Source organism: Ictalurus furcatus, chromosome 19 (genome assembly GCF_023375685.1).
Source record: "Ictalurus furcatus strain D&B chromosome 19, Billie_1.0, whole genome shotgun sequence".
NCBI classification, from domain to species: Eukaryota; Metazoa; Chordata; class Actinopteri; order Siluriformes; family Ictaluridae; genus Ictalurus; species Ictalurus furcatus.
In genome coordinates this window covers 20,401,148-20,425,108 of record NC_071273.1, presented here as the reverse complement: position 1 = coordinate 20,425,108, position 23,961 = coordinate 20,401,148, and the positions used below count along the sequence as shown (strand labels likewise).

The 23,961-nt window shown below is 39.6% G+C and overlaps 1 protein-coding gene across 2 annotated transcripts in view; it reads right to left on the bottom strand.

Moving 5' to 3' along the window:
* Window positions 1–23,961, bottom strand: part of scube1 (signal peptide, CUB domain, EGF-like 1) — a 95,671-nt gene that overhangs the window by 59,563 nt on the left and 12,147 nt on the right. For both annotated transcript variants that reach the window (XM_053650675.1, XM_053650676.1), the window contains exon 4: window positions 9,332–9,466. In XM_053650675.1, the coding sequence (XP_053506650.1) occupies window positions 9,332–9,466 (135 nt within the window). The remainder of the gene's footprint in view (window positions 1–9,331; window positions 9,467–23,961) is intronic.

Sequence of the window (23,961 nt, the reverse complement as noted above, 5' to 3'; positions counted from 1 at the left end):
GCACAATTAAACAATATCTATGAGTAATTTTCCTTACAAGACAAACATAAAAAAACATTTTACCAAGATTCCTCAGATAATTTCACTGCTCACAGGCAGCCTTTAGTTTAGGTTACTGCCATTGCGTCAAACAGTGTAGACGTTTTACGATCTTACAAACTTTCTTCCAATGAGTTCAAGCACCCCCCTTTTCCTTTGTGCAAAGAGGCAGGTGAGCCCTTATGAGCCTTAAATAAAGTGCAATGGACTATCGAAATCTGCCCATATGTTCACTAAATTTCACCTGAGGTGTGCTTATAATTTAATTTGTTTCAGAGAGGCTGATGAACGGAAAACTTTCTGGAAAACATCTGGACACTATGAATATTTAGTCATGCCATGTGGCTTGGTCAACGCTTCTTTCAAGAAATTAGTTAACTCCGAGATATGTTCGGAAAATTCGTAACCGCTTATACTAATGACGGCTTTATCGATGACGGCGTCTGTGCCCACTTCCAGCAAAGTACTTGAACAAACAAACTATATTTCCTACAATCCTCAGGTGACAAACTCCAGGCTCTGTCATAAGAAAAAACACTCAGAAGCAAACCTATCCATGTTTACAGTCACCTGATTACTAATCACTCACACCTGTTCCTCATCAGTGATGTGCCCATACAAACTATGGATGGTTGAGTACACTTTGAACTTTGCAGAAGTCTTGTTGCAGCTTCGTAGCCTGTAATGTTACTGAGTCTTATATCCAAATGTTTCCCTGTCTGGTTTTCTGCTTAGTCTCATTTTATATTTTCTGTTTTTACATACTTAAAACCTGTATCAGCCAAACCTTTGTCTGCATTAACCTTTTTTTTATTATTATTGCCTTGCCCCTTTGTTATGGTGGCCTGTGTTAAGCTGTGTTCAGCTTTGATATTGCGTGCAAATTTGTGGAATTTTTCATGACAATGAGACTAATGCTAAATGGCACATGTATATAGCGCTTTTATCCAAAGTGCTTTACACTGTGTCTCATTCACCCATTTACACACACACTCACACACCAATGGTAGCAGAGCTGCCATGCAAGGCGCTAACTTGCCATCGGGAACAACTTGGGGTTCAGTGTCTTGCCCAAGGACACTTCGGCATGTGGAGTCATGTGGGCCATGAATCGAAACTCCAACCCTACGATTAGTGGACAACCCGCTCTACCACCTGATCCACAGCTGCCCACGACTACAGCTTGATACTTGTGAGCTCTCTGTGAGGATGCCAGAATGCGGAGTGGACTACTGATCCCAAGCTACACTAACAGGACTATGGGAAAAACACTATAGTCTATAGCAGTGGTCAACAACCCTCTTCCTCTTCCTTCCATCTCCAACCAACACACCAACTCTAACACACCTGTTTTTGTTGATCAAGAGCTTCTTAAGGCAATGATTAGATGGTCAGGTGGACATGATTATGGTTGGAACTAAAGTCTAAAGACAGTAGATCTCTAGGAACAGGGTTGGTGACCACTGGTCATAGAGAAATTAGGGAATCGATAGCCCATCCCGGGAACACAGGGTGCGAGACAGGAATACACCCTTGATTTGGCACCATGTACTCACACATTCATTCATTCATTCATTCATTCATAAATAGGAGCAATTTATCTTAGCCAACCCACCAATCTACTGGCATGTTTGTGGGAGGTGGGATGAAACTCACGCAGGCAAAAGAAAACATGTGCAAAAACTCCACACAAACAGTAATCTGAGCTCAGGATCAAAACAAGGACCCTGGACCTGCTGCACCACCATGCCGCAAAAGCAACTATTACTGCATCATAAAAGCTCAGGCCAGGGGTGTCCAAGGGCTGGTATGGGTGCAGGTTTTCATTCCAACCAAGCAAAAGCCACACCTGAGTCCACACCTATTAAACAGGTGGAATCAGGTGTGTCTCCTCCTTTATTAGAATGAAAACCTGCACCCACACCGGCCCTTTACGGATAAGATTGGACACCCCTGGCTTAGACCATAACGTGTTTAATATGCAAATGCAGGGTGAACTTGTTTTATGTGATAATGCTACTCTGCTTTCCTCCCTCAGTCCAAATACGTGCATTGTAGGCTGATAGGCATTTCCAAATTGTCTGTAGTGTGTGAATGTGTGTACGATTGTGCCCTGCGATGGGTTGGCACCCCATCCAGAGTGTCCCCTGCCTTGTGCCTCAAATTTCCTGGGATAGGCTCCAGGCTCCCTGCGACCCTGTGTAGGATAAGCAGTATGGAAAATGGATGGATGGATGTTATGATGCTGTTTTACCAGAGCATGGGTGCGGGGTATATATAGAAGGTTTGGGGAATTTCCTCTCTCAGTATTAATAGAATCTGGATTTATTAATTAAACTAATAGTGTACATAATGTATTATAATGTATTATACATTATGTATAATACTATACATAAACTAATAGTATGACTTTTTAGGTCAAATAATAAATAATAATAAAGCCATTTGCAAGTAAATTTGAAAAAGTATGGTCTTGGGGCATGGTTTGGAAGTAGTTTGTATGGGAAGGGAGTAGTTGAAACAAGAGGGAAGGATAAGGGCTGATTTGGCACACCTCCATCTTGTTTCCCTAGTCGTTATTTATATTTTATAACTTTGTTTCACTTTGTCAAGCAGGTGTAAATGTGCATCACTGATGTGTATCCAGTATAATAGCATTAGAGTAAAACAGAACCTCAGGGGAGCTGGTGAAATGCTTCAACAAAGACAGGATCCAATGTTAGAGAACATGCACAGTTAATAGAGCCCCACTTTTCTACAGCAGACAGACGGCGCCAAGGACACACACTCACACAAACACACAACTCACCCAATGGCCCTGAGTGCTGAGAGATGAACTGTAAACATCCAACAAGCATACACACATGCATGAAGACACAGGCTGTCAACAACAAGTGTGTGTGATGAGTGAAGGTGAGAGGTTCGTTTTAGGTGATGTCTCAAATGTGTGAAATAAGGCGTGTGTGTGTGTGTGTGTGGGTGTGTACATGGGTGTGTGTGTGGATGTGCATAAGTTAGAGTCAAAACTACGGAAATTGGAGAGAAAAAGTAAACAAACAAATGCATTCTCCAGTAAAGCCCCTGATGTTGGTTCTCTGTGTGTGTGTGTGTGTGTGTGTGTGTGTGTGTATGTGTGTGTGTGTGTGTGTGTGTTTAAACTGTGTAGGTATATGTGTGACATGCCGATCAATTCAGAGCTGCCACTAAACATTAGCATGGTTCCCACAAACACATCTTTGCAGCTTATTTACACACACACACACACACACACACACACACACACACACACACACACACACACACACACACAAAGATTTACTTCTGAGTTAAATATACCTTGCGCAGGCCCAGAGAGATGCACACACAGTTGTGTAGTTATGGGCTTCCCAAAAAGCAAATACCCAATATGTCTATTTCTGTATCTTTATATCTTCACTTTCCCAGTTTTCCTTTTAGTCACATTTTGACTTTCCTTTACTCCATCTCTCCGTTACGTTTCCAGAATGAAAATGGGTTTAGTCCACTCCTAAAATGTATCTGCAGTCAGCTCTATAACTATTGGCACCCTTTGCAAAAAATGTGTCAAATGTATATGCAAAAGAATTTAACAAACGCAAAAAGTGATGTTTTGATTTTAAACATACCGTATAGTTTTATTTCCAACTTATTCGTTTTTTTCCAGTTTCAAAATTATCAGCACTCAACACAAAAATTTTTTTGTTGAATCCTCCCATAGATAAGATAGCAAAAGTGAATATTCATGCATCCTCTTCCTGGCAAATTTAAGTAGTTCCTGACTTTTTCAACTTTTCTTATAATGGCCTTGATTAAACATCATACAATTTTTCAAAGTTTTTTCTTATGTCCATTATCTGACTTGTGCAGATCAGCAACCATCTGTGTTGAAAGATTTTCTGGTTTTCTTCAAGATGATGGATGAAATAAAACGGATTGAACATGTTTATAATTTAAACACCGAACTTCTTGGAGACTGACAGCAATTTTATATAGACAGATTTTATATACATTTTTGTTTGTTTGTTTGTTTGTCTGTTTTAAATATAAAAATAAATTTGTGATTTTATTTTTTTATTTAGATTTTTTATTTTTCAGAGTAAATGGTATTATTTTATAATTATTTTTGTTCAAACAAACATAAGTATATTTGCATATATTTTTGGCAATTCTTATGAAGGGTGCCAATAATTCTGAAGTTCACTGGAAAGTATTCCAAATTCATCCGATACACTGATTTTTTTGTATCTGCAAATAATTCCACACACCTTCACTGGACCAGGCTTTCTGTCAGAGACAGCAAGCAAAAAAATAAATAAAACCAGAAAAAAGTATCTGAGACAAAGAGGGATTAAAGTGAGTGAGAGAGAGAGAGAGAGAGAGAGAGAGAGAGGGAGAGGGAGAGAGAGACAGAGAGAGAGGGAGAGAGGGTGAGAGAGAAAGAGAGAGAGAGAGAGAGAGAGAGAGGGAGAGAGTGAGAGAGAGAGAGAGAAATGAAATGAAGGAGAGGTCATCTACTTGCCACATTCCGCACATGACCGCGAGTGACATCACAGAAATTATTACAGCTCGGCCCACTCTCGCTTGTGTGTGTGTGTGTGTGTGTGTGTGTGTAGATGTGTCGCATTTGTCATTTCTGACTGGCAGCAAAAGACCAAACATGCCGCTCAACATACACACACACGCGCACACACACACACGCGCACACACACACACACACACAGGTCATAAGCCATGTGCTATCACCAGCCTTCACAAACTGCATGCACACTCACTCACACACTGCACAGGCATGTGACCCCAAAACCCAAAACAAGAAATGCATTTCAGCAGATAAAACCCTGTGACAATGACCTGAGTCATGACCTTCACTACTACACTGAGCTGAGGCACATTCAGACATTTTCCCATTTTCTTTTTCTCATATTCTTACTTTTTCCAAGATGCCATGACAAAAGAAGAACAGAAGTCCTAATTGAGTATAGACCGTGCAAGTAAAATGCCACTAATGTCTCATTTAGGCCATGTGGAAGAATTTATATGATGAGAAAATGTCCAGTTTTACAAATTGAATGCTTTCATACATTGGTATATTAATAAGGTAAAAATTATACAAGGCTGTTGTATGACGTTAGCTAGCATTCGCATATAGCTATATTCATGTTAAGCATTAGCATAATTAACTTAATCTTTAGAAAAACTGAAGCAGGTGGAACAATTTAGGAGTCTCAATCCAGTATACATACATCATACAATTCTATTCTACAATTTGAATATCTTTGACTCGCAGCGTGTTCACATTGGCAGCCATAATAGAAATGCCCTAACTTTTAGTCTGGTCAAAGAAACTAGAGATTGATGTGAAAGTGATCATTACAGTTACAGCCATATGACATGAACGCAGCACAATTTGCAGCGAGAAACATGAAAACTCATGAGTTGCCAGGTTTTTTATTAACCCCCCCCATTACCAAAACTCTAAATCTGCCCTTTCCATGCAGTACGTCCAACATAATGACTATATTAATGCATAATGTACCGTAACATTAAACTGTAACACCATACATTTCTACAAAGCAGTACTAAAACATGCTCCCTAAACTAAACAGCTCTTTAACCACAATATCCCTGGGCAGAAGATTAGTCACATCCACTAATAACAGTGTCTAACTGAACAACGTCAACTGGTTTCGCAGCTGTAGGAATGTAATTTGGCATAAAACTGAATCATCGCTACCAAGCGGTCAACCGATCATCTGGAAATTGATAGTTTGAATCCCGATGATGCCACAGCCATCCATGACAAGACAGCAAAAGTGGCTGTACTCTCCCCTGTCAATCACAGCGACACTAGACAATTGTGAGCGTCATGTACGCAGAAGAGGGCAAATAGTGCTTTCGTCTGAGAGTGTTACACTGCCCTGTGATGCAGCATGAGCAGCAGTTTGAAAAGATGTGGTTGGCTGGCTTCATATGTCTTGGAGGAAGCATGTGTTAGCCTTCACCCTCCCTAGATGCTGGCTGTTGTATGATATCAGAGAGCAAGCTGGTGGGTGTGAATTTTCAGATGACAGCATAGGGTGAACATTGGGGTGGGGGGTCCAGGACATGTTCTAGTCCCAGACACTGAGGTGCCTTTTTGTGTTTCAGGGGCAGTGGTGTCTTGGCGGTTAAGGCTCTGGGTTACTGATCTGAAGGTCGGGGGTTCAAGCCTCAGCACTGCCAAGCTGCCACTGTTGGGCCCTTGAGCAAGGCCCTTAACCCTCTCTGCTCCAGGGCGCTGTATCACTAACCCCAACGTCCTAACATGCTGGGGTATGCGAAGAAAAGAATTTCACTGTGCTGTAATGTATATGTGATCAATAAAGACTCATGATCATTATGTCAAATCAGAACACAACACTGACACTACTACGTTTCAGTTTGACAACCGTAGGGTGCATAGAGACAAATCTGTTTATGTCTTGTTTAGCCCAGTTCACATTGCACAGACAGACGCCGACAATCACCAACTTTTAAAAGCTGGCTGTTCGATTTAGAATGTTGGGAAACATGACTGTCATGTTCACACGGCTGCAACAGACAACAAACTTTTTTACGGACAGTCGGGGTGGTTTAAAAATGGATGATCGTTTTACCACAATCAAAATTTGACTATTACTCTTTACATGTTGTTCTTCACCTGAAAACAAAAAGAGGTTGCAGGTGAAGTCTTGGTTGTTGCTATGTGAGCGACAGGGCGTTTACTTGCATTTATTCCGAGAACTGCAGACAGAGGATGTGCAAAGCTTTCAAAATATTGCTCGGTTTGTCCAGGGGCGTAACCTGGCCTGGGCATTCAGGGCTGTAGCCCCGGAGACTTTTTATTTAGCCCCAAATAATTCTCCACTTGGAGCAGTTTCTCACTACTTAACTGAACGTCAGTAAAAGAAGACGGCGGTGTTGAAATTTTCTATCTTCAATGAACGGATGACAGGGTTTACAGGAAAATACGTGGAAATACTTGTGTCTTATTGGCTGACAGCTCTCAATTCTGCCAAACACTAGGTCGCACAGTGAGTGCGAGGGGGAAATGGATATAAGGGGTTGAAACTGAAACAGTAACATCCTCTCATGCTGAGCAGGAAAACAAGATGTGTAAAACTTACGTACTTTGCATGGCAATGTAGCAGCTAAACCCATACACTGATAGCTTAGTTGAGCCTCCCCTTGGCTAGTGTCACCAAACTAGCCTAAACTATCCAAAAAGTTTTATTTTTTATCGGTCTTTGAGTCCTGCAAAAAGTAATAACATCCCGGGCAAGTTTTATGATAAATCCAACTTTTTTTTGTCCAATTTTCACATTTTTAAGCAACTAGCCCTCACATGCAAGGGCAAAAATATAGTCTACTTAGAATCATGTGCGTCTAGCACCTAGCACACAGGATTTCATTTCTATAGAGTTTGCAGGGATGCTTGCGTCATCATCATGGCAACGGTTCATTCCCAGGTCCGATTACCCAATCAGCATAGGGGCGGCTATGGCTCAGGTGGTAGAGCGGGTTGTCCACTAATCGTAGGGTTAGCAGTTAGCAGTTAAGTTCCCGGCCCACACGACTCCACATGCCGAAGTGTCCTTGGGCAGGACACTGAACCCCAAGTTGCTCCCTCAAGCTAGCACCTGCTACCATTGGTGTGTTAGTGTGTGTGTGAATGGGTGAATGAGAACCAATGTAAAGTGCTTTGGAGAACCGCTAAGGTTAAAAAAAAACACTATATAAGTGCAGACCATTTACCATCTACCATTAAGTCGAAGTTTGTTGGAAAATCGACCCACACTGCTCAGTCATTAAATGACCTGACAGATGCCGAACATCGTCAGTCTGTGAAAACAAACACCGACAAACGGCAACAGACACCGACAGGGTTAACACACTGATTCGACAAAACCCGACAAACGTGTCTGTTGGCGTTGTTCGACGTCTGTCGGTGCAGTGTGAACCAGGCTTTTGATGCAAAACTAGGACACTTTGACTGTCCCACAAAATCACCTGACCTCAGAAAACTTGAGGCTTTATTTGAAATAACAGAGGAAACATGAAAACAGGTCTTATAAAAATCTTTCTCTAATGTGCAGAGTCAGTAAAAGAGTGAACTAAAACCAACAAGAACTGACTCAAGTGAAGCATTCTCTTTCATATCTAGTTATAAATAAAGGACAGCTATGAGAATAACTAATTCACCAATATAGAAGGTAATATATTCATATAGTACGTCAATTGATGTCCCAGGGATCCCCAGAGGTCTATAAAGAATAGTCAGGGGGTACATGATATTTTGTTAAGTTGTGAAAATTACAATCCACCATTTAGTACTGAGTTCAGTTTGTTTGACTGAACCCTTGAACTGAATGTGTTTAAGGCAAACCATAATAAATCAAGAACATGTAACCCATAAACAATGTCAACTTGGACCTAATGTGTTCTGTTGGCAGAAAGTTCAGGACTAAAAAGCTTCATGATTCCAAAAAATAGCCAGAATATTACTGTACTTAAATAATTACTGTATTTGAATAATGAACCTAATAATGAAGAATGACTCATTTGCGTAATGAGTCTACTATCTGACTAGTTCATAAAATAAATCTGTGCAGAGGGAATCTGTTGATTTTTTAATTATTTAATAATTTTTTTTTTTTAATTAAAGGTGTCACTGGCTGCAAAATATTCAAGAACCCTTGCAGTAAAGTACGACGCTAAAGCTGAGAATAAGATCAAGACTGGAAACAGTCTTGTGAGGCCCCTAGTGCTGGGAAGTTTAGGGGTGTGGTGGGCGATGTGTCCTTGCCAATGTGTTTTTGTGACCATTTTGGGATCAGTTTCTATTCATTTGGGTATAAGTAAATTATTTTATTTAAATGTGAATAGTAATTTAAATGTTTTAATATACAAGGATAATTAGCCTAATGTATGCAAAACACTCAACCGCCAACCAGCTGGAGTTCAAAAGCAGCCGGTTCTGTGGAAAAGCCACCAACTTGGCAACACTACAAATAGATATATCATCAAATATATATAAAAAAAAAGACCATCTCAAATTGTCTTTTTGAGGCTCCCCTTCTTAAATAATGTCTTATCTTTTAATTATCAAAGAACTGTCTGAGATACCAAGATCAGTGTTGTTAAATTCCAAAATTAATACACAGAGATGAAAAAGCAGGATCAAAGCTACAGACCTAGACACATAAACACACACACACACACACACACACACACACACACACAATTTTAGGCCCACCTTCAGAGCGGTGGATGCAGGTGTGCTGGTTGTCGCTCAGGAAGAAGCCCTCTTTGCACTGGCACTCGTAGCTGCCCATGGTGTTCACGCAGATATGCTGGCATCCGCCGTTGTTGTCCTGACACTCGTCCACGTCTACCACACCAGACAGAAAGACAAACAGTCATTAACATGTGCCCACACACACACACACAAACGCAAACACATAGGGCCACCAGTTTTTTTTTTTTACCCTGTAATCAAAAGCCCACACAGGTATTTGTGAAAGTGAATGCTTTTGTTTATTTGTGGTCCTCCTCTTTTTCCTCTTCACGATTTGATGTAGCTGGGAAACACAGCCGGTTAGACGCAGAACAGGAATGTTCCAGCATCCATACAAGCATTCTCCCGACAGCCAAACAAATAAACAAAGTGGCCAGGAAAAACACAGGTAGTCGGTCACAGGCACAAACAGAGAGGCAGACAGACAGACGGGTCAGTTAGAGAGCAGACTGGCCTTGAGTCCTCTCGGAAATGAGATCTATGATTTAACAAGTCCTCTTTGATGGAGTTCAACCTTTAAACCATGTCTCAAGCTGTGTTTTGTTAACATTACCATGCAGGTCATGATGTTTAATGTTGTCCTGTAAAGTGTGTTCATATTGTATAGGCAATGCCATGCCTTTGACACATCTATAAATGTATTGGTTTGTTGGGAGGTGTGACATTTTAGCACCAGAAAACAGTAACACACTTGAGTGAGTTTTATTTAGTAATGATGCAACAACCTGCTACTTTGGAGACTCGGGTCTGAAACTCTGACCAGTTCTGTGACCTCAAAGTGCAACGTCTGCCATCTTTAGACTTTTTTAGACAATTTCTCACAGCCTTCTTTGCTCATATTTACCAAGGGTGCCAATATTAGTGGAGGGCATTGTATGGTTCTTCATTAATGTTTATGATTTGGATTAGCCTATATGGAGCATTTGCCTGTGAATGAGCTGTTACTATAGAAACCATAACATATTAGAATGAGCACATTAATATAAACCTATGCTTTGCCTTACATCTGGAACAACTGTCAGAGCTGCTGTTATAGAAAATTATACTACAGTGCTGTTCATTGTTCAAATCTGGACATTTGCCAACGTACAATCGTTGATATGCTGAAGTTTTCTCTAAAAAAGACGTAAATGTAAAGGATCTCAGCATGTTTTCTGACACAGGAACCGTCTTCATGTTGGAGGACTTTGCACTTTCTGGTTTGTCAGTTAAATGATGAGCTGCATTTTGTTTGTTGTCTTATTACCTTTAAGGGAGAGAAAAAAGAGAGGCTGGTGATGGAACCAGAGTTTATAGCTGCTATAACATAAGTCATAACAAGAACTAACTTATGGACTAACTCATGGACGTTCCACAACATGTAATGTAAATATAAATGGATAAAAGTATGGCGTCATTAATTAATAAATATAAAAGTGTACTGTTGGCAAATTGCTCTGCTAATAAAATGAATGTTATTGGAAAATAATTACCTTCAGGATAGTAAACACCTCAATGTTGATTATTTTCCTATAACACCACACCCAGAAGTGTTTTATTCTTATTTAACATCTTATAATCATCCAGAATTGGGAATTCAGCAGTGCTGTGGTATAAAGTACATTAATGAAACATAAAAATGATGACATCTATAATGTTACTTTAGTATTTGCCACAAGGCCAAACTAAAACATAGGAGGGTGTGTGCCCAGAAAATTTGAGCACTCCTGATGTATTTACAGATGTCAGAGCATGCAAAATTCATTCAATCAAAGTCCAATTATATAAGCGCAAATCCAAGTCGAGTCCTAAGTCATAACTAACATACTCAAGTCATGAAAATTGTGACAAGTCTGAATTAAGCCCAACTTCACGACTCAAATACAACATCACTGATATCTGCTAAAAGCAGTAATGATAAATGTGCATAACTTGTGCTTTTTTTTTCAAGAATCTGAATTTCTTTGTCTTGTGTTGTCACAATTTCCTTTGGGCTCAGTAAAATCTCATTGGTTCAGAGAAAACAACATTTAAAGTCCCCATGACATCAAAATGGATGCTTTGTGGCTTTTAGTATGACTATGTTAGCTTTAAGGTTATCTATAAGCTAGAGTCTCTCTCTCTATCACCAATACGGATAAACAATTCTGAAGACATCATTCTGTACTTCGGCTTCTCATCAGATTTTCTGTACAATCAAATGCTCTCTAGAATCTGAAATGTCCCGTCCTCAACATTATAAAAATCCATGGTACGAACTGTCAAGTACGGTTTAGCCCGGGTTGTGAGGTAAGCTAAACACTATTGGCTATTTAAAAGGGGGGAGGAGCTACTCAATATGTCCCGCCCTGGCTTCCTGTTTCAGTGGAGATTACGTCAACACATCGAATAGCGCTGCATGTTTCAAGGCACTTCACGGGGACTTAAACAATGTGTGCGTTTGAACTATACAATACGTTATGCATTATAGCGTTTTTAACTTGTTACAACAGTTTTTGAAGGAAAATGAAGGCAAATAATGTCATCTGTTTCATTATAGTCATAATATAGTCATCTGTTTCATTTAATGGTGAAGTTTTGCTTTTTTTGGCTATAAAAGGGTTTACAGTGCCATCTGATTTACTATGGTATAAGGTTCTGGGTGAAGAGCTAAAGACCAAACACTGATTCGCTGCCAGGATGTGTACTCTCTCTGATAGACTTTGTGAGAGTAGATAAGTTCTGAGGATATGTGATTATTAGTAAGATTGTTGATGTGTGAAGGGTTCGATTCACAGATTTGTTTTATTTTATACCACAGTGCTTTTGCATTTTCGGTTCTGACTGGAAAGAAGGTGTTGATTCATTTTCTATAATAGCAGCTTTGACAGCAGGTTTATATTCATGCGCTCATTCTAGTACGTTATTATTTCTATAACAAACTACACATGGGCTTAACCTAAATCTAATAATAAATCGATTAAAAATGTGTTATTTAACAAAGATATGGATTTCTGTAAGGTGATGCTTATGGAACATTTATGGAAGGAGTCTCCAGTGTCAGCGCTTTGCACCCGTCGGTAAGTGGCGCCATTGGAAAGTCTTTTATTTTTATTTTTTATTTTCTTTATAACCTTCATGAGAGAAAGCAAAAAGATTGACATCAGTGATAGCAGGAACTAATTTGTTTCGGTGATGTACCGATATAAAACGGATAGGAAATATGATGGGTTGTTCTTGTAACTGTTGGCAGATTGCTGTTATATATGATGAATAGAACACTTCAGGACTGTTATAGGAAAACCATGAACTTTGTGGTGGAAACATTAACTCCGACTTATTTCAGGCCACATCCATCACTCTGTCGTTGATGATTTTCCTATACCAGCATGCCGGGTGAGTACTTGAAATGCTTAATAATAATAATAATAATAATAATAATAATAATAAAAAAGAATATTTGTTATCATTACTATCATTATTCAGTGGTTAATAGACTTAATCTTTAACAGTTACTACTGTGTTAAGTAATGGTTTTTATGTACTCTTACAAAGTACTCTTGTGATCATCTTCGTGACAATATTTATTTTATCCTATGCAAAAGTACACAAACTTTTACACTCAACTATATGTGTGTGGGTGTATGTATGCAACTGAATCTGTGTCTACTTAAGTAAGTATGCTGTGAGCCCCTTTTTGTTAAGAGTGCACTGAAAGGCAATAAGGTTGATGAGCTCTCTAGTGTTGGAGCTGCTCATTATTTGTGTGTGTGAAGTGCTTTATGGCTGTTAGCACCTCCGGTACAGCAGTACAACAGCCACTGCAGGCTAAAAGAGCAACACCAAAGCTAGACTCACTGTCCAATATGAGCTTCTACAGCTGGGATTACACTGCTAATGTTTTGTTCTGAGCACAGATTATGGACAAACACCAGATTCCCGTGTGGCATCACATACAAGCAGACGGGGCAAGCGCCACTGCTATAGGTTACAGTATCATCCGTGTCACTGGCATTCTCTCAAACCCACACGGATACACAAACCCTCATAAAAAGAGTAATATGCAAACACCAGTTTACACGCACACACACAGGCTCCTAATTTGGTAACAGGGGTTTATTATGTGGCCCTTGGTTTTTACCTGGAGACATGACTCTTATTTTAGGCTCAGTAGGGCGACTCGTTAATGGAGCCAAGACAGCAAGGCCTTTACTGTCCGAGCAAGTGGTGGAATGGAGTTGGAAAAAGGAGAGAAGGCCTATCTTTATGCTGTTTTCCCCAGAGGTGTCCTTCTCTCTCTCTCTCTCTCTCTCTCTCTCTCTCTCTCTCTCACACACACACACACACACACACAGCCAAGCACATCTCATGTCTTGTACTTGAAATAAGATCTCATTCAAAACATGGTGCCACTGCATATCATACAGCAACAATCCAGGGAAATATAAATTGCCATTTCCTAAGTGAACACAAACCTATATGAGATGACGTATAAAAAGCATTGCACTACAGTACAGTGGGTGGTGAGGAACTGCAATGTGTGGCCTCGGCTCATGCAGATCTCGCTGTCTAATGCGTGAATGAAAACGGATAGTTAATGTGACAGACAGCAATTTTTGCTTGTTCTAAAAAAAAAAAGATAAAAACAACATTTCAGCTGTCATCTTTCAATTAAAGCTCATACTGTCAAACATTTAAAGCTCATACTGTCAAACATCTGGCATCTGAGAGCAAGTTTAAACTAGACTGATTTTGTTTTGCTTGATTGCACTTGTGTAAACTTTAATTTGGAAAAGGCATCGGGAACGACGTGACACAACAAGGGGAGACAGAGAGAATGCAAACGATGCTGATGGAACGCACCGCCAAGAAATGAAAAAAATATTTTAAAAAGACTGAAATACCGCCTCCTTAATTCCTTTTCTCTACAAAAGGCAAAGTGAGTTATGGGTATTCTGTACCCTATAAGGTAAATAATTTGGATGCTAACCTATTGATTATGAACTATATAGTGAACAGGCTGCAGCTGTAGCCTACAGTCATGCGCTGTCCACATGATATTACATGAGAGCACCAAAATCTAAAATTTTATCAATAGCTCGACAATTCAGAAATACAATATCACAAGGTCTCCTCACTGGAATAATAAGAATGATGTGGTATTACTATTACACAAACTGACTTAAGTGTTTTCAGTCCGTAATGCTGTATACTGGCTTCATGCCATGTTGCCTCCAAATACCAAATATGATCAACAGAAAAGTTGTAACCCTTTCATTCCAAAACAAATAATAATAATTTATGGCTTTGTAATTATGAAACTGTAATGAGAGCTCAGGACATTTCCTCTCCTCTAGTATCACTTCCTGGTTACTTCCAGGTTCTAGACTATTTAAACAGCTTATGTTTTCTAGCTCATTGTGAAGTCTTGCCATTCCTAGCATGTGTGGAATTTCTGAGCCTTTGTTATTGCTGACTGCACTGTTGTGTTTTAGACCTTTGCTTTGGCTTTGGATTAGTCTTTGAATTACCCTTTGGCCTTGTCTACCGATAGTTTAATTCTTTTTGCCTGAGTAATGACTGAGTGATTCTGGATCACATTCTCACGATGTCTATCAAGATCTGTATTAAAACCCCACATCCTATATATTATAGATTCCTTATATTGATGTATTTTTATCTTAAAAGACTTTATGGAGCTTGGTGGCCGATTCTCATCCGCCAACCAGACAACAGCTACCACACCAAGGAGGTTGAAGACTAACACCTACTTCGTCCAAGGCATCTGAGTCCAGCTGACTGCATCGAACTTTCAAACTGTTGCCCTCTTCCTCATACATGAGCTCACACATGCCCACGATTGTCTAGTGTCATTGTGATTGACAGGGCAGAGAAGAGTACAACATCCCTCCCACCCAGAGAGCACGGCCAATTTTGGGTGGCTATGGCATTGTCAGAACTCTCCAGAGTCGTGATCTCCAGACCAGAACGCGAATGCTTTTCTGTTGCGCCACTCAGGAGACTTTTACCTTGTTTTTATATAATGCAGTCATCTTTCACATCAAAAGAGTAGATGTGATAAGAAGTTCCATCCATCCATCCATCCATTTTCTACCGCTTACTCCTTTTCAGGGTCACGGGGAACCTGGAACCTATCCCAGGGAGCATCGGGCACAAAGCGGGGTACACCCTGGACAGGGTGCCAGTGTGATAAGAAGTTATAATGTGATAATGAATTATTAAAAATCCATACAGTATTTGTACTACAATAGAGGAAATAAAATAGCAACAAAGTGTCTATTAAACAATCTGAGAAACAAGCTGAGCCATAAAAAGTGTGTCACACAAAAATGTGTCTTATCAAGTACAGAAGACCCATAATGCACGTTGCTGTTGGAAAGGAATACAAAAGTATTTGCCCCATCCTGATTTCTCCTGTTTTTGTGTATATCTTATACTAAATTGTTTCAGAAATTAAAAGAAAATCTAATATAAAACTAAGGTAACCTGAGTAAACACAAAATACAGTTTTTAAATGATAATGTTATTTATTGAAGCAAAAAAGTAATCCACTACCAACTGAGCCTGTGTGAACTATGTGAAAATGTATTTGCCCCCATAGTTACTAATTCCCCAAATCTATGAAGCTGTATTCAAAATGTGGTTCAGCTGGAGTAGACGCAACCAGGCCTGATTACTGCAAACCCTGTTCAATCACATCAACACTTAAATAGAACTTTTACAACAGTGTAAAGCTGGTTAAAAGTCTTACCCAGTAACACACTATGACCAAGTTTAAAGAAATTCCAGAAATGATGAGGAAGAAGACTGAAATACATTAGTCTTGGAAGGGTTACAAAGCTATTTCTAAGACTCTGGGACTCCAAAGAACCACAGTGAGAGCCTTTATCTCCAAATGGAAAAACTGGACACAGTAGTGAACCTTCCCAGAAGTGGCTGACCATCCAAAATTCCTCCAAGGGCACAGTAACTACTCATCCATCAAGTCACAAAAGTCTCTTGCATCAATAAAGGTCACTGTTCATGACTCCACTATCAGAAAGACACTGGGCAAAAATGGCATCCATGGAAGAGTGGTGAGGTGAAGACCACTGCTGACCCAGAAGAACATTAAGTCTCGTCTGAATTTTGCCAAAACACACCTTGATGATCCTCAAAGCTTTTGGGAGAATGTTCTGTGGATTTATAAGGAGTCGAAAGTGGAACTGTTTGGAAGACAGGGGTCCGGGTACATCTGACGTAAACCAAACACAGAATTTCACAAAAAGAACATGATACAGTGTGATGGTGTGGGGATGCTTTGCTGCTTCAGGACCTGGGCAACTTGCAGTAATTGAGGGAAACATGAATTCTGCTCTCTACCAGAAAATCCTAAAGGAGAATGTCCATCCAGTCTTCAGTTAGTAAGCTGAAACTCAAGTACAGCTGGATTATGCAGCAAGACAACGATCCAAAGCGTAGGAGTAAGTCCTAAGCCTAGAAGTAATTGAAAGTCTGATCTCCAGTTATCAGAAGCGTTTGGTTGCAGTTATTGCTGCTAAAGGCGGCACAACCAGATTTTAAGTTTAAGGGAGCAACTAGTTTTTCACATTGTGTTGAATAATTTTTTATTTGCTTCATCCATCCATCCATTTTCCATACCGCTTATCCTACAGGGTCGCGGGGAACCTGGAGCATGGGGCACAAGGTGGGGTACACCCTGGACAGGGTGCCAATACATCGCAGGGCACAATCACACACACATTCACACACCAATTCATACACTACGGACACTTTGGACATGCCAATCAGTCTACCATGCATGTCTTTGGACTGGGGGAGGAAACTGGAATACCCGGAGGAAACCCCCGCAGCACGGGGAGAACATGCAAACTCTGCCGACACACACAGGGCCGTGGCGGAAATCGAACCCCCCAACCCTAGAGGTGTGAGGCTAACATGCTAACCACTAAGCCACCATGCACTATTTTTTTGCTTCAATAAAAATAATAAAAGAAATAAAATAAAAACTGTATTGTGTGTTTACTCAGGTTGCCTTTGTTTTATGTTGTATTTCGTTTGAAGATCGAAAACTATTTAGTATGAGATATATTCAAAAACAGAAGAAATCAGATACTTTTTCACAGCACTGTCCAGGACACCATTCTAGTCACTGCTTTTTACTAGTAAGACTAGAAAGTAATCTCTCTCTATCTCTCTCTCTCTCTCTCTCTCTCTCTCTCTCTCTCTTTTTAAACAAAACAAAAATTCTTTTTGCTTTCTGGCTGAAGTAAGTGAGAAGATGAAAAAAGAGGTTAAAGATAAACAGACAGGCAGATAAAAAGATAAGCTGCAGCAGCGGTGCAGACATTCATTAAAACAGCCAAATGATCAACACATTGAGTCCAGCTGCCGGCGCAGGCAGGGAAAATAAATACGAATCGAAATGAAAAAAGACGGGGAGGAACTGCACCAGATTACCCTTTAATCAGCCTCCCCATTAGCCAATCTTAAATCAATTAGAGCTTAAACTTGTTGACATGTGGCATCTGGGAGTCTGTGAAACGACTTCCGACATGAGCTCCAACACACAGAGAGGCTGTTTCACCTGAACCTCTGCTATGTGTGGGTGTGGGTGGGGGGTGAAGAGGTGGGGGGGGGGTCGTTGGGGATAGGGGGAGGTGAAGTTCTCAGTTAAAACAAACACATTACTAAGCGAGGACATTTCTAAGAAAAGCTGAACACACACGGTTACTCCACAAAAATATTCACCGTAATGAATTCAACTATGGTTGATGCAGCTCTTTTAAAAATAACGTTACTTCTTAATTCCGCAGGCTACGTTATGCTCTGAGTGTTACACAACACTAGCATGAGGACAACTGATGCCACTGGAGTCCATTTATGGTGGTCAGTCAGCTGGTTACTGGTGTTGCCCCTGAGTTCAGTGGAAACGGTGACATCATCTGTCTGACATGAAAGGACAGTGACGATGTGCTTGATGAGTGAAGGACGGAGAAAAAGATGGCTATAGAGAAGACTACAGAGAGTGTGAAGAACAGTGTGTAAAAACCACTATGAGGACGGTTAAGCTTTAATAAACTTGGCAAGAATATTTCACTTGTCATTGAAAGTTTGTCACTGGTGACTGGTGATCTAAATCCTCTCAGTCGGTGGAATACAACGTGATTTTTATTTTGTTACTGTATAGTGGTGAAAATCACTATTTTTAAAAAAACACACAAGTAGGCACAAATATAACTTCATTATATTTATTATTGATTTCTTATAGTTTTAGCATGTTAGACTGGATACATGAACTAACTTAAAAACAAGTAGCATAATAATAATAATAATTATTATTATTATTATAATGATCATTATTATTATTATTATTATATATGAACTCAGCTCTAGTGATAACTTCCACAACTTTGATAACTACTAGCCACAGAACCTGCACACTAGCTAGGTGTCCTAACCACAAAACCTGCATACTAAATAGCTAACCTAACCACAGAACCTGTATACTAGTTAAACGAGCCACAGAACCTGTGTACTAGTTAAACTAGCCACAGAACCTGCATATTAAATAGCTAACCTAGCCTAGCTAAACCTAGCAGTAATGAACAAAATAGCTGAATGTGAGCTAGTGTACTAGCAGATAATTAGCCAGATAACATAGCTAATATGAGTGATGACTCGTGTGTTGAAGTGAACTTGAAAAAGATTAGCTACTGTTAAAGTAACAAATAAACAATATAAGATGAGGTTAAATAACAATAAATGCATGAAATCCCAACTATATCTCGTAGTCAGTTTTCGAGGAGTTAACTAGCAGCATAGATATGTTAGCTAATGTTAGAGATATTAAGATATTTGGGATGGTGGGGGACATGAAGACACTTCCAAATTGCATATTTATGTATAGAGCCTAGCATTTTCACTGAGGCTGAAGGTGTTGTTGTTGGTCTTTATTTAATAGGCTATTGGTGATTAATAACCTAGTTTAGAATGACATGCTTTGGGGTAAAGGTTATACACATCAGAGTGCAACATCGGTAATGAAATGTGCTGGAAAGGTTTGGAAGATAAATAATTTTCAGATCAAGACAAGATCGTGACACAAATTCAGGTAATGCAGCCAACAATTAATGAAATCTTGCAAATTCAGGCAGTGTCTTCCTACTTCATTAGCCAGATTGGTATTTTGGAAATTGTGGTTTTAAATAAACTTCTCATCACTAAGTGGTCAACCAACATGTTTCCATTTTCATCTAAAAGTAAAAGACTCCAGAGAAACTCTGAGAACATCATTTATCAGGAGCCGTGTAATATGGTTTAAAGAGCTGAGAACCTTTGAGACATAATGTTACAGGAACAGAAGAGGGGAAATTACAGAGATAGCGTATTTAAAAGCTTCAAAGCTCAATTTTAATCCAAATGTAATTTCTCTCAATCAGAAATGAACCCATCCGAACCGATGTGGGTGGAGCCGTGCAAGGGTGTGTGACATTCAAAATTCAAATGAACTGTATGCTGAACTTCAAAGTGTAGGCTTGAACATCCTGTCACTTTACTCATGACTCCATTTTGTGGATGTTTACATTACCTCACTTTAGCATAAACAGTCAATTTCTCTCAAGTACTAAGTAAATACATATGACTGAATTGTTTTATTTGTAACACGAGTTGTGAAATCTGAAATAAAGCACAGAAAGTGAGGTAATTTACAAAATAAACAGAAGCAGAGGTTTAGTCAGACCTTTTACAATAGGGTTGCCTGGTTAGACTCAATACATTTATTCGGGTGGGGAAAATTTCTAATTAACATCCATTAAAAAAACAAAAAAACATAATGTGGCTCCTCCTACCTGCATGTGGCCTGAGTAGGATTCCCATCGGACATAAAAGACACACAGTTAACCAACGTTTGTTTGTCGTCTAGCAAGTTACAGTACAAAAAGTCTTAGCGAACATAACATTAGGCTACATCTTACGAACTACTCTAGCTTTACAAATTCAAAATCATTAGCTAGCAGTAACTGATAACAAACGTAATAAATCCAGTGTAATGCCTTCAAATAATGAACATTGTTAATGTAAAAATAAAACAATTTTGCATGTTTGTAAGCTGTTTGTTTGTTGTGGTCAGTGGGATGAGGGAATTGCTCGCTTCTGTGTGAGCTAGCTAAAATTGCTTGTGACTGTATGACATTATACTTGTTGACGATACTTGCTATTGGACAATGATGAAATGAACTTTCAAATTTCCCAGAGATGTTTGTTATCATTCATACAGGTCCATCACAGCGAGATTTAGCAAGTCATTCAGTTACATATCATGTGACATTGTTAACCGCATCGACTACTACTACTACTACTACTACTACTACTACTACTACTAATAATAATAATAATAATAATAACGATGGTCTTTCATGGGTGGCCATGCTTCACGCTTCACACTAGGGTGGCACTGCCCACACCTGGCCGCCCCTTAGGGATAGGCATAGGCCCATGAACAAAATGTTTAACAAATCTTATTAAAATGTCATTTTCTAAGTTTTGCTTTACGTTCCATACCAGCTGACTATTTCTATCACTTAATCTAAAAAGTGAAATCTAAGATGTCATTACGAAAATGTCAGTTTGCTAAGTGACTCATTTTTTTGTAAAGAAAATGTGACAAACTAATTTGATTGGATATTGCAGCAGCATACCTAAACACAGCTCTTATTAATGTATATATTCTTGCCCCACCCCTTTCTACTACTACATTGCTCTACTCCAGGTTACCATCTGCATCAATGTACGGTATGCCATGCTTGCACCACTATCTGAAACTAGGGCTTTGTCTAGGACAAAGATAAAGGCAAGATGGAAAGTAACAGAGACATATAGTAAAAAAGAGAAGGTGGTGATGTAAAACAGCAGAGCTCTCTTCAGTGTTGGCCCTCTAAGGTCTTGTATTGGTTCCCAGCGCCACCATTTAGTCTTCTATTTGAAACACTCCACAATAAAGATGTCAAATAGAGAACAAGCCTGTTGCTTCTGTGGAAACAGCCTGGAGTTGTTCCAGAGAGACAGACGGCCAAAATAACCAAGAACTTACCGAGAGAGAGCAAGAAAAGCGATATTTTGGGGAAGATCAGAGAAATTAGATGTCAGGAAGATGAACATGGGAGAAAGAGAGAGAGAGAGAACAGAGAGAGAGTGGCAAAGGATAATTAGAGCATGAACCTTAATATGTTTACAGAGATACAAATAAAGAGCAGAGACATTAGTTAGAGTAGACTGAGAGGCAAAGGGAGAAGACACTGGACTCAGTATGTTGCAATACTATTAAACCAGAATGTAAAAAAACGAGTCACTGAAAAAAAGGACGACAATGAGAACGAGAACTAAAGACAGAGACATAGCAGAGACATGAGACATAAGGTAGCTGGAAGGGCCGTGTTGTTCCGTGCTGCTTGGACATTTATCATCATTACTGAGTGTGAAAATAAAACGATGATGTCAGCATAATGAAACTCAATCACACTGCCAGGTCTTCAATTTTTTTGGATTCATCGAGCAGGGAGGAGAGGAGGAGAGACAGAGTCGTCCAAAGCTTGTCCTCCTTCGCCAAGCTACTCGTGCTGTCCTCCAACTCCTCACGCTCTCTATCACTTTCTTGGTAACCCCGTGTGCACAATGATGCTTGAAAGACATAAAAAAAAAAGATGCCATTAATGGTCCAGTTTTCGGCCAGAGCTTTCAAAGCGGTAGAAAGACAAGTATTACGATCGCAAACAAGATCAAACTTTAATGTAAACCAAAAAAATATCTAGGGGTCAAATCAATTCAAGGGTTCAGAACAGAACTGACCAAATGTTATGATGTGGAGAAAGACTGGTCCAATAATGGACATTTACCGACACACCATGGCACGTCTTTCAACCTATCAATCTGCATTGGCTTGTAGAACGAATAAAAAATGGGCATGTGAAGATACGCAGCATGAAAAACCCACACACATTTCACTTTTCAACAGATTCCTGAACCCCCACAGCAAGCCCCCTAAAACATTAAACTAGTCCTGCCTGTCAGAGTTGTGGAATTTCACATTCAAACCATTTAAATAAATATTCGATGGTGAGTTATTAATTTTCTCTGACTTTTCCCTTCACGAGTCCATTTTTAACCACTAACATAAACAACCTCCGTGCCAGTTGGATTCTGGGAAATGGATGCGATTGCGCCACTGGTGACACTTGAGGTGACATTTTAAAGAGAAGAAAATAATCGGGAGGGTTTTTTTTTTTTTTTTTGCCGGCCGACTTCTGTCAGCGGGAGTGGAATGAGGGAGCTGGGCTAGATGAGGCTGCACTTCCCAAAGCGCACAGAGGCGTGTTTGTTTACGCTTACGGAGGGGTCGTTGGAGAGGTCACTTGGCAAAGAGAAGAGGAGAGAAAAACTCTTCAAGAGAAAGTGGACGAGAGACAGGCTAGCTATGTGTATGGCGGAGGCAAAGTTTGGTTTTCTAACATATGGGTGTAAGCTGAAATCATATAGGCCTGCAGCACCATGATATAATCTAGGGGAAATTCTCAATACAAGAGTAAAAATGGCAAGAGTAAAATATAGCTGATGAATTAATTGCGACATGACAGCTGAAGAGGAGAAACTAGCCCCTTGCCACAATGCTCATAATGCAGCTTGTGCTTGCACTACATTATGGATTTTGCTTTATAAATTTGTTCAATTTTGCCATGACACATTTCTGAACACAAAAAATGAAATCTACTTCATGTAGCTCAAAGTGTATTTGTGTTGAAGCATTTGTGTTGATACGTAAGTTATGTTTCAGCCCTTAGCCTTTACCCTTCCCGATTAGTATGATAGGAGATAGCTGGTTGATGGGTGGAAATTAGGGAGAATATAGAAAAGAAAAAGTGGGCGGTGGGATCATATCCAACAGGTTATAGGTCAAGAACAGTGATATTAAACTACAATTTGTGAAGGTCCAGCTACATAAAACTACAAATGTCCGGATAAGCAACTAGCATGCTAAAATGTTTAATCATCAATGACTAGCTATAAGTAAGACATCAATTTTAAGTTTTACACCATAGGAAAAAAAATGTAAAATCAGGCTCTTTATTAGTACCTAGAATAATGAAGACTGCAGAAGAGCCTTTTCCTACAGATATGCTTTCAAATTAGTGGTCGAGACACTCTTTGTTTAAGTCTAGGTTGAAAACCTATTTGTTTAGTCAAGATTATTGTTAATAACTTTTCTCCTCGGTAAAGATCTGCAGATCTGCTTTATGGCCATAGAGAGTTTTGGTAAACTGGGATGTTTGGATGCTGCCATCCTCTTTACATATCTAGTCCTGTCAGAATCCCTGCTTGCACATTGCATACAATGTACCTCTTCATATACAACTATAGTACATGAACATACCTCGCAATCCCCCCAATCTGGGTCCTCTCAAGGTTTCTTCCTCATGTCGTCTCATGCTTTCCACTGTCACCGCTGGCCTGCTCATTAAGCATCTCAATCTAAATCTATATCCAGATTTCTGGATCTCTGTAGCTGATCTTTTACATTGTACATTGTTAAAAGTGCTATATGAGTCAAATGG